Below are 12028 nucleotides of genomic sequence, written 5' to 3'. Positions count from 1 at the left end.
TCTTTCAATGGAAGAACTCCCGCCAGAACTTCAAGACTCATTGTATGTGTCGAATGCATGCACCCTAAAGCAATTCGCAAACAACGATACTGAATTCGCTCCAGTTTGATAATATGAGAGTTTGCAGCGGAACGAAAGCAAACGCATCCATATTCCATCACTGAAAGTATCGTTGTCTGATACAATTTTATTAGATCTTCCGGATGAGCACCCCACCAAGAACCTGTTATTGTTCGAAGAAAATTTACTCTTTGTTGGCATTTTGTTATCAGAAACCTAATGTGTCCTCCCCACGTGCATTTGGAATCAAACCACACCCCAAGGTATTTGAAAGTCAAAACCTGTTGGATCATTCTTCCCATCATATGAAGCTGAAGCTGCGCGGGATCATGCTTTCTTGAAAAGACGACCAGCTCTGTTTTCTCCGCAGAGAATTCGATACCCAGATGAACAGCCCAAACGGACAAGTTATCTAAGGTATCTTGCAATGGTTTTTGCAGATCAATAGCTTTGGGTCCAGTAACTGAAACTACGCCATCATCTGCCAATTGTCTTAGTGTACATGGGGTTACTAGACAGCTGTCAATGTCATTCACGTAAAAATTATAAAGGAGCGGACTGAGGCATGAGCCTTGCGGTAGACCCATGTAGCTAATTCTGAATGTTGCCAAATCGCCATGTGAAAAATGCATGCGTTTCTCTGACAAAAGGTTGTGCAAATAATTATTTATAACCGGTGGAAGTCCATGTTGGTGGAGCTTGTCTGAAAGAACATCAATGGAAACTGAATCAAATGCTCCTTTAATGTCTAAAAATACAGATGCCATTTGTTGCTTTTGAGCGAAGGCAATTTGGATGTCAGACGAAAGTAATGCAAGGCAATCATTCGTCCCTTTATTTCTACGGAAGCCAAACTGAGTATCTGACAACAAACCGTTCGTCTCGACCCAAGTGTCGAGACGTCGTAGAATAATTTTTTCGAACAATTTTCTGATGCAGGACAACATCGCAATGGGTCTATATGAGTTGTGATTGGAAGCTTTCCCCGGCTTTTGAATGGCGATAACTTTCACTTGCCTCCAGTCAGGTGGAACAATATTTTGCTCAAGAAACTTGTTAAACAATTCCAACAAACGTCTTTTTGCGAGGTCGGGCAGATTCTTCACCAAGTTGAATTTAACTCTGTCCAACCCAGGAGCGTTATTGTTACAAGACATGAGTGCTATGGAAAAATCCATCATTGAAAAGGGGCTATCAATGGAACCATTATTTGGAAAAGATTCCCTTATAATGCTATGCGTAGGAACAGAATCTGGACAAACTTTCCTCGCAAAATCAAATATCCATCGGTTCGAGTATTCCTCACTCTCATTTCCTACGTTACGATTCCTCATTCGTCTGGCCGTATTCCAAAGAGTGCTCATTGAGGTTTCTCTTGACAAACCTTCGACAAAATGTCTCCAATAGCTACATTTCTTGGCCCGAAGTATGCTCTTGTACTTGGTTTCTAAAGTCAAGAAATTTTCAAAATTCTGAGGAGTTCCTCCTCCTCGTTTTAAAAACGTCTTGAAAGCATTTTGTTTCGCGTGCTTAGCATCTGAGCACTCTTTGTCCCACCAAGGGTTTGGAGGCCTTCTGTTAGACGATGGACCAAGAAATCGTTTGGTTTGGGCTTGTTCTGCGGCCTCCAGAATCGAACAAACGAGGAAGTCATATTCTTCAAGTGGGGGGAGCTCTTCCATTGAAGTTATGAGACTTGAAATATTACTCTGGTATTTAATCCAGTCAATATTTTTTGTCAAATCATATGGAATATTAACTGAATTAGCAATGCCTTTGTTACTGCTAATTGAGATGATGATTGGTAAATGATCGCTACCGTGTAAATCAGGAAATACTTTCCAGGTGCAATCTAGTCGAATTGAAGTCGAGCAAAGAGATAAATCTAATGCACTTGGACGTGCAGGAGGTTTTGGGATCCGTGTCATGCTACCCATATTCAGTACCGTCATGCTAAAATTGTCGCAAATATTATATATTAGAGATGATCTGCTATCATTGTAAACGGAACCCCACATCATTCCGTGCGAATTGAAATCTCCTAAAATCAAACGTGGAGCAGGAAGGGCTTCGACAATTTCATTAAGCTGTCGTTGTCCAACTTGAGCTCTTGGAGGAATATATACCGAAGCAATGCAAATGTCCTTTCCTTTAATGTTTATTTGACAAGCAACAACTTCTATACTAGAAGTCGAAGGAATGTTTAATCTATAAAAGGAATAACATTTCTTAATTCCTAAAAGCACTCCCCCATACGGGGAGTCTCTATCGAGACGTATAATGTCAAAGTCATTAAAATTTAAGGCTATGTTTGATGTAAGCCATGTTTCGCACAAAGCAAATACATCACATTTTTGACTATGCAACAAAACTTTAAATGAATCAAGTTTTGGCATGATGCTTCGACAATTCCACTGCAGGACAGTGATTGAATCATTTGCGGCGGATGATAAATTATCCATCAAATGATACAAAACCTGAAAGAGCTGGCCATTGAGCTGATAACTGTTTCAAAAAAGTTCTAGCTATTGGAAGGAATGCTGTTATGATGGTCTTTAGAGGTTCAGAAATATTGAATGCAGCGAAAATCCATTCTACAATTTCCGAAAATTTCAGTAATCCTGTTGGTGAATGTGAAATGGAGCCCACTGGATTATTGTCTTTTCTTGAGCTAGTTCCTGGATTGGTTTGTGAATTTGACAAACCAGGAAGCACAGTTTTTGGTTTTAAATTTGGCTTTTTAGCTTTAACACGGGGATCTTTTTTTGAAGGTGTAATTTTAGGTGTCTTTTTTGGTATTTTATGGTTTGGTAATCTTCTCTTAACAGACCCTTGAGGAGTAAAAAACGAGGTATCTTCACTATTTCCGTCAGAGTCAGATTCCTCTGGCTCCGCAAGATTTGAAAAACCGTTTTCGGTTTCCAAAGGGGAGACATGTATGACCGTTTTGAGCATTTCTGCATATGTGCGCTTAGACCGTGCTTTTAAAGAAAGCTTCATTTTGTCTTTACGCAGCTTAAATGCAGCGCATACTGAAAGATCATCATGAGGACTTTCCCCACAATAAACACATTTTTCAACATCTTTATCGCAAAGATTATCCTTATGAGGCCCTTGACATTTGATACATTTGGACTTATTACTACAGTAAGTAGCTGTATGTCCGAATTTTTTACAGTTCGTGCAATTCATAACATGCGGTACGAAAAGCCGAACAGGAAGACGAATTTTATCGATATAGACATGGCTAGGCAATGCAGATCCGGCAAATGTTACGCGAAACGAATCTGAGGGACGATAAGACTTTTTTCCATCGACAATAGATGCTGAGTACAATTGTTTGCACTCGAGTATCTTAACTCCCTCAAGCATGGAGTTTTTTAAACGGCCAACTCCATTTTTAAGTAAATCATCTGCTGTGAGACTTGCTTCAGTCACAACACCGTCAATTTCTACCTCCTTCGATGGAATGTAAACTCGATATTCAATAGCAAATAATTTACAGGTTACAATATCGTTTGCCTGTTTCAAGTCGTTAACAACAACTCGAATTTTATCTCTATTAACCTTACAGATTTCTTTAACTTCAGAGAATTATTATTATATCGTTTATTTATACCCGGTTTTAACCTAGTTACGGTCGAACTTCAGAGAAATGTGATGTCAAATCCTTTGTAATTTGCATCAAGTTTAAAATCTTTTCTTTTTTTCGAAGATAGACTATCCATGGCCCAGTGGTGCCCTGTGGATAATGTTTAGCCCTCGGAGTATTTAAACTCTTACTAGTATTCGGAATCGGATTCGGATGATCTTCCATGAGATCATCCATTACATTAAATTTTTTTGTAAATTAATAAAACCAAAATAAAAACTTATGTTTAGTAAAATTTCAGATATAAGAAATAAAAAATAAATTAAATTAAATCTACCTTGTAGCTGATGTCTCTGTTCCTTTATCGTGAAGAACGACGTGAAGCTCTTCCAACGATTTCCAATTGGCAGTCTTCTGCTGTTTCCAATTGGCAGTCTTCTGTCGTTTACTGCTATCTCAGTTGCTCTGCCGTCGTTGTGGACACCTCTGCACTTGCTGTGCTGCCTGTACCTGACCACAGGTACAGTGCTTTTGCGGTGGTGGCGATCAAATGCGATGCTTGCAGTGTAGCACCTCGCGATATATGCCGTCTCTTTTGATCCTACGCAGCGTACAAATTCTGGTACCTGGTAGATCAGCACTGGGTTGCTTAAGCACCTCTGTGTCTTTGCACCCCTTCGTCTTCGCACCTTTATGCGATGGCACCTCTGTGACTCGTCACTTCTATGCTCTCGCACCTCTGTGTCTCTACACCTCTGTGCGTATGAACGGGATGGCCTTCGTTGCTAGCTTTCCAGTCGGGAAACGCCCCGAATATTGCGTTTGCTATGGGCAGTTTAAGTACCTGAAGCTTAGAATTGTCTCGGTAGCAGCCGTTAACTCACGAGCCAGTACAATCGAAACACAACCTCTTCGCTTGAATGGTTTTTACTGAATGACTGTATCACATGTTTGTAAAAATATCGAACCCCTACGTTGTGTCTCTCATGTAAATCTACAAAGTTATGTGGTTTGTTCCATACAAACTGTCGAAATTGCGAATGGTTGCTATGTGAGTTTGCAAATTATTTGGTTTCTGCATGTTAGTTTCTGATGTTGTGCGTTACTTGTTTGTGAAAATATTCGGAAATATGTGGTGTTATACGCAAAGGAATGTCTTGGTGCGTATTGGCGTATCTCACATGTATCTGAAAACGTACTCAAATAAACCCATATCTGAACCGAAAAGACTTTATTAGACAGCATTATGTTAGGATCAACTCAGACTTAATGATGCGTGTTTTTCCGCATAATGAACTCTCCACTGGATCATTTCCTAGTTGGTCATATAAACACCAAACAAAGCATCGATACAATGTCTTCAGTATTCAAGGCTGATTAGAGGGTGAATAAGTATTCCTTTACAATGACATTATCTGAACTGATTTGCAATACGCATTTGATACAAATATAATAACATAATTTAGTTACTTGAAAAAAAATGAGAAAAACTTAACACATGATCTTATTGCTGACGAAATGCCATATGAAAAATTAGCGATTAGTGACACGAATACATTGAGCTCACCACCAATGTTTATGTTGAAAATAAAAATTACCTTTGCTAGTTGAAAACAATGTTTCTTTTGGGGACGGGTATAGCGTGATGGGTAAGTCGATGCCTTTCACGCAGCCCACCTGGGTTCGAATCCCAACCCCGCACATAGGGTCAGAAAGTTTTTTTGATCAGAAGAGACAAATAACCTTAAGGTTAAAACCCCCATAATCGAAACAAAAAAATGTACCTTTTCTTGCGAATGCATTGGTGTTTAATTATGTTATTTTGTTGTATTATAACAGTTTCATTCCAAAAATTGAATTCAGGGAGCGCTATAGTATTAATAAAGATAATTCTAGCTTAGAACGATCGTTACCAATCGTGTCCTTATTACCTATATAAACGTGAGCATTTTTTTATATTCTTAGGCTGATGCATCATTAGGAATGCTAGAGAGAGAATACCTGCAGGAGTCCCTCAGTTACGTTCTGGGAATACAGGAAGTACAAGAAAGGATAAAGTTCGAATTTGTGGAAATCATCCTAAGTAAGTAATAATTTAGCATTGATTCGATTATTTAATTATCAATCACTTGAAAATGAACTATACAAAGTTTATTCAACGGGCATACTCTTACATTGTTTGCAGGATTCATATCCGATTGGCTGGTTTTTTATCATCTCGGTCATGAAGTAGCAGAAGATGCCAAAGATTATCTATCAGATCTGCAGCTTAAAGTGCAAAAGGTAAAACAGAATTGAAAAATCAGTAACTGTAAATATAATCCTCTTTCCTTTCCAATTCTTTTAGACTAGAGAAAATTTTGATGAGACTCGACAAAAAGCGCAGGAGCTAAAACACAGATACATGGAGAGTAAGATGAAACCGGAAAGCGAGTACACTAAACAGGGTTACCTTTTTCTAATGGAAAAGAGTAAGTAATGTTCGGACGATTGTGATCTATTAATAAGTGAAAAATTTTTGTTTGCAGAAGCATTCACGGCAACATGGTCAAAATATTACTGCACGTACAAAAAGCAGAGCAAAAAGTTTTCCATGCTGCAATTCAACCAAATGTCGGGTCGATCGGTTAGTATTTTTATGCGATCTCTGGTGTGCTACGTTGTAATTGCAATTATTTTCCGATAGCAATCATCCACGGAAGTATTGACGCTGGCTTCCTGCACACGGCGGCTTTCGGAGTTCGAGAAGCGCTATTGCTTTGATTTGATCTTTGAAGAACGACCGGCGATTACGTACACATTTCAGGCGCTAAGTGAAGAAGATCGAAAAGCTTGGCTGAACGCAATGGACGGTAAAGAACCGGTATGTTAAGTGCTTTACCCATGTTTTGTACGACATTGATTATAAGTTTGCTCTTCAATTGTTTAGACATACTTAGCTCCATCACAAAATCACAACGAGGATGGTAATCTAGATGACGTCGGATTTGCGTTTGTGCGCAAATGTATTGAAGTATTGGAACGGCGGGGCTTAGAGGAAGAGGTTCGCATTACTAATATTTGCTTTATGCTAATTACTACGACGATTGTTTTCCGTTAGGGTCTGTACCGGATTGGAGGCGTGAGTACAAAGATAACAAAGTTATTGAACATGGGACTAGACAGAAAAAAGACTGAGAAGGATAGATTGATGTTTTTCAATGATGAGCAAAGCTCGGATGTGTTAGAGAGTAAGACGATAGCAAGTGCGTTGAAGCATTATCTAAGGAATCTGAACGAACCGTTGATGACGTTTCGGTTGCACCATTCGTTCATATCATCGGCGAGTGAGTATACGATGAAGTCCTCGTAATAACGTAGAATGAATTTAATTATTTCAATCGCATTTTTACAGAACAAGAAACAAGACAGCAAAGGATAAATGATGTTCACCAACTAATACACAGGCTACCAAAAAGCCACTTTGAAATGCTAGATATTGTCATAAGACACTTGAAGTGGTATGCTAAACGCGCATGCTTTATTTTATATGTACACTATATATTGTTCTTTATTTCTCCATTTGCAGTGTTGCTCTAAAATCAGATAAAAACAAAATGTCTGTGTTCAATCTAGGTGTTGTATTCGGACCAACTCTGCTGCGTGCAGCTGAGGAAACTGTCGCTGCCATACTAGATATCAAATTCAACAATGTTGTGATAGAAATCCTGATTGAAAATCACGATAAGATCTTTAAGTCGTCGCCAGGAAAACATGTTGAATATCTGTAAGTAAAAGTTTTCTGTTCTAGAACGATTAAATTTAATAATCCAGTATTTTTTGGTGAAAGTCATTTCCAATTACAAAAAAATAGTTTTGTATTGAATCATTATAATGGATGGCCACATTGTCCAAAACGATATTCCTTTTCTTTTGTCGAGCCTATGCATGTGTTAAGGTATTTAATAAGATCAGTTTTCGTACTTATCTGTATTTATTTTTTATTCATAGGTTTTTGTATTACATTTTTATATGTATTTTCTAGGACAAAGCTAGATTGCTAAAAAATTTTAGAATATCTTTCTTCACATGATTCATTACTAACATTTTTATTTGTTTTCAGACCACATGCAAATACGAGCCCACCGATGGCACTGCAAAGATCTTATGCTAACATCGGAGGTGGTGGTGGAGGAGGAGGAGGAGGAGGAGGAGGTGGCATAGGCAATATCGGAGTAGCCGGTTATGCCAAAGAGCGCAATGCAACGTATTCTCAACCCGTTGTACGGGTTGTAGCTAAATCTAATTACACCGAACCAGTAATGTCTTCTAGCCTGCAGAACATTTCCAACGGAATGTCATTATACAGTAAAGGAACCAATCACTATCCCACCTATGAAGCAAAACCGAAGATCGTATCGTCAATCAACAGTTCCACGCCGTCTCTGTTGCGAGACACAACTCTCTCACCTCGTGAGATTAGTATAGACACACGGGAAACTACTTACCTAAAGTCCGCGCCATCTACAATTACGATAAGTAGTCACAATAGTCCACCTCCGAATCACAATCATCACTTGTCACGACAGGATGGTGGGGGAAGCAGTCAGTTATATCAAAGTAGCTATCAAAGCCACTTGTTGCACAGCCGAGGCGATCCTACGACGATAATTCGTGGTGGTAGCGCAGGATCGGAAACTATATATAGTGCCCCTACAACAATGCACAAGTTGGGTCATCCTAACCCAATGACGAGCAGTGATTCCAATCTCACCAATACTAGGAAAGAACTTTCAATTTACGATCGAATAAACTCTACCAGTAGTTCGAACGAATCGGTGTGTTCGTCATCTAGTCGAGATCTCAACCATTCCTATGGAAGTAGTCGACCCATAACCAGCTGGGACTATACGACCGGCAACGGCAGCATCGGTATGGTGAGCAGTGCATTGAGTAAATTTTCCGTTCGGGACGATGCTAGTCAAACTTATATCCCGAAAAAAACGCAACGCGTGAAAGGCCTCACCCGTCACACCAAACTGTTGACACCGAGAGATAATTTGTAAATATAATATGCACCCATCGGTGAAATAAACCTAAATTCCGTTTTTCTTGTTTTAGACGTGTGAGAACATTGTATGCATGCCTAGCCGAAAATGATGGCGAGCTCTCATTTGAGCCAAATCAAATCATTACCAATGGTAAGTGTCTAGATTTATATGGAAGATGTACGATACATAGTGCAATTTTATCCAGATTCAACGGTTTGACCAAATTAAAGGAAATATGTTTGATTTCAAAACTTTAACACAACAATGAATGTTTGAAGGTTTCTTACTTATATGTACTGTCCGTCAAAGGAGTATGACGGGAACGTTGGTTGTTATATGTTTGCTATTAATGCAATAATCTAGTTAAAAAAATCATGGTCCCAAAAGACTGTCTATTGTAATTTTGTTTATGTTGACTAATTTAAAATTACGTTCTCTCGTATTAAACCAACAAGCTACACGATATATATTGACACCATTTTCGCTTGATTACCTAAACAAATTGTACAAACATCGGTCGACATAAGCAAATTGAAGCACGGATGTGATGAATCAGAATTTACTTTCAGTACAATTACCATTGAATGGCAATTTTCAGATCTACAAGTCAGCAGACGTCTTTTGGCGATAAGAATTTAATACCGTTTTTGTTTATTGATCAGAGCAGCCCAAAAGCTAACCCAGAGTCGTCCAAACAACTTTTGAGGTGTACGTTTTAGCAAGCTGGGGTCGCTCTAGATCGGACTCCAATCGTGTAGTTTCGCTCTGAAAATTTTCTCGGGTCGCACCACGAGAAAATTTTCGAGCAGTCTCTTTTGTGCTTCGGTGCGCATCGGTTTGTTTTGACTGTGTCATATAGCAAGTCTATACAGTTCTTTATTGTTCATTCTTAGCATTGTTCGTTGCGAGGCAAACAATGGCTGAAGACGAGAACCAAGATCATCCTAAACGCCGTGTTAGAAAATATAAAGAAACGTTCACCGGTCCATTTTTGGTGATCGCGGAATCGACAAACGGGAATTTGTTGACCGCGAAAGTTGCTAAAGCTATGATTAAAAAATACGGTGCAGATTATATTCGAGCAATTCCCATGTCGAAAACAAAGATGAAAGTTCTTATGGGAACCAGTCGTACTGCAAACAATCTGGCCTTGCAGCAAACTGATGGTATAAGATTCTTTATCCCACAACGGCTTGTCGAATGTATTGGTGTGGCGTATATTGAACCAGAAGTGGATGACGACGAGCTGAAGACAGCTAAATCGTTCGATAAGAAAAAATCGATGCAAGATGGAAACCCTGCTATTGTAGAATCCCGCAGGATTAGGAGGATGGATCTGTCCAACATTTGTATGCTGTAATTATTACCTTCAATGGGACCACTCTTCCATCACATATTGAAATAAATAAAGTGCTTTATCCAGTGAAAACTTATGTGTACCCAACTCGTCAATGCACTTACTGCTGGCGGTTGGGCCATAATAAATATAATTGTAAGAGCGCCCCCCGATGCAATAATTGTGTTAATGGCAACGGAGATCCGGATCACCTATGCTATGAGCCAACTCCACAGTGTGTTAATTGTGGTGGTCGACACAAGGCGAATGATTCTAAATTATGCCCAAACATCATCAACAGAAAGAAGAAGGACAATGAACGCAGGGAAACCTACTCACAAGGACGAGTAGATTGGTTCTGCATTCAGCCTTCGACTGTGCAATCGATCGACACAATCATGGAAAACGAGGATCTTGGAACTGACTCCCGGGTTCATAAACACCCGCGGTCGAGTGGCCCGAAACCAAAACGCCGATATGAGGACGATTCTAACTCAAACGATGAGCTCCCTACTCTCGAGGTGAACATTTCAAAAAGAGTGTGTGAATCAATTCAGTCGAGTATTGTATCTAACGAGGTAGCTGATATTGTAGCTGACATACTGGAAGTATCAGTAGATGACCTGGAAACCAAAGTTAAAATTCAAGAAGGGATTCTCTAAAAAATCTCGACAGTGGTTAATAATAACGTCAAAGCCTATCTTGATACTTTGCGCTTATGATAGAACACATCGAGCCACCCAACGGATGATTTCTCCTTACAATGTCCGCAGTGGAATTGTAGAGGAGTGATAAGTAAACGCGCTTCTACTATTAACGTATTGAACGAATCTAATGTAAATATATCTCTGCTATGCGAAACTCATCACGACCGATGCACGTATTTTAATCTTCCAAATGACATCATGTTTCGGAGAGATCATCGAAGAAACTCGATGGGGATTGGAATTGCGGCTCGCCGAGAGCTGAACCCGAATATGTACGATGTTCAATATAATAGAGAAATTCATAATGTCGCATGTCAAATTACATGTAGTTTGGGAAAAATAACAGTGGTAGGAGTCTACATTCACCCTCAGGCGCTAATAGCGCAAGACGAATTCGAAGCTTTTTTTCAAGCCATACCCACTCCATGCATCATCGGAGGTGACTTTAATGCAAAACACCCTATGTGGTATGACCAGGCGGAAAATTTAAAAGGTCAACGATTGTTTCAAGCGCTCGAAGGAACCAATTTAGTTGTACTGAATAATGGACAAGCTACTAGGTACGATGTCAATCGTTCGTGGAGCGCTACAGACCTGACTTTTGTCTCAACCGATATAAGTTTATTTTTCGACTGGAGGGTATTGGACACACCGCTGGGAAGTGATCATTTTCCTGTTCTGTTCGGTTCGAACTCTGCAACAACTATCAATATTCTCGAAAGAAATAACTTTAGGAAAACTGACTGGGTTTCGTTCGGTGACAGACTGGATGAACTGCTGGAACCAATCTCTTCAACTCCATCATTCGACCAATTTTTCGAGATAGTTTTGAATGCCCTTGAACACGCGACACCCGTCAGGAGAGCGGTTAGAACTATGTCGAAAATTACTCAGCCTTATTGGGATGATGAATTACGTGCCGCCAAGAATAATACTCGAGCGGCTTTCAAACACTGGAAACGAAATTTGGATGCAGATTCGTATTATCTTCATTTGGAAGCCGAGCGTCAATTCAGAGCGATGGTGAGACAAAAAAAGATAGATCATTGGCACACCATGTGTAACGAACTAGATGGTACAACATCAGTGCATAAAATTTGGAAAATGGCGCGTCGCTTCAAAGGACGCACAACGGCGGGAAACCAAAAACCGGTATCAGACTAGACCGTCTGGCACCATGCGCAACTAAAAGTTGTTCATTAACGTTTGATGTTTGTCAATACGAAGAGCACATGAGACAGAATATGTTCAGCATTTTCGATCTTCAGGCTCTCATGAAAACCGGTAAAGACTCAGCTCCTGG

General features: G+C 39.6%; 1 protein-coding gene across 2 annotated transcripts in view; it reads left to right on the top strand.

Moving 5' to 3' along the window:
• Positions 1 to 12028, top strand: part of LOC131434883 (rho GTPase-activating protein Graf) — a 107787-nt gene that overhangs the window by 84129 nt on the left and 11630 nt on the right. For both annotated transcript variants that reach the window (XM_058602119.1, XM_058602120.1), the window contains 11 exons: positions 5618 to 5735; positions 5838 to 5935; positions 6000 to 6123; positions 6181 to 6278; positions 6339 to 6515; positions 6582 to 6695; positions 6753 to 6978; positions 7047 to 7152; positions 7221 to 7418; positions 7755 to 8693; positions 8753 to 8832. In XM_058602119.1, coding sequence (XP_058458102.1) covers positions 5618 to 5735; positions 5838 to 5935; positions 6000 to 6123; positions 6181 to 6278; positions 6339 to 6515; positions 6582 to 6695; positions 6753 to 6978; positions 7047 to 7152; positions 7221 to 7418; positions 7755 to 8693; positions 8753 to 8832 — 2278 coding nt within the window. The remainder of the gene's footprint in view (positions 1 to 5617; positions 5736 to 5837; positions 5936 to 5999; positions 6124 to 6180; positions 6279 to 6338; positions 6516 to 6581; positions 6696 to 6752; positions 6979 to 7046; positions 7153 to 7220; positions 7419 to 7754; positions 8694 to 8752; positions 8833 to 12028) is intronic.

This window comes from Malaya genurostris, chromosome 3 (genome assembly GCF_030247185.1).
Source record: "Malaya genurostris strain Urasoe2022 chromosome 3, Malgen_1.1, whole genome shotgun sequence".
NCBI classification, from domain to species: Eukaryota; Metazoa; Arthropoda; class Insecta; order Diptera; family Culicidae; genus Malaya; species Malaya genurostris.
The sequence above is the reverse complement of the archived record's forward strand: the minus strand, read 5'-3'. Positions and strand labels throughout refer to the sequence as shown.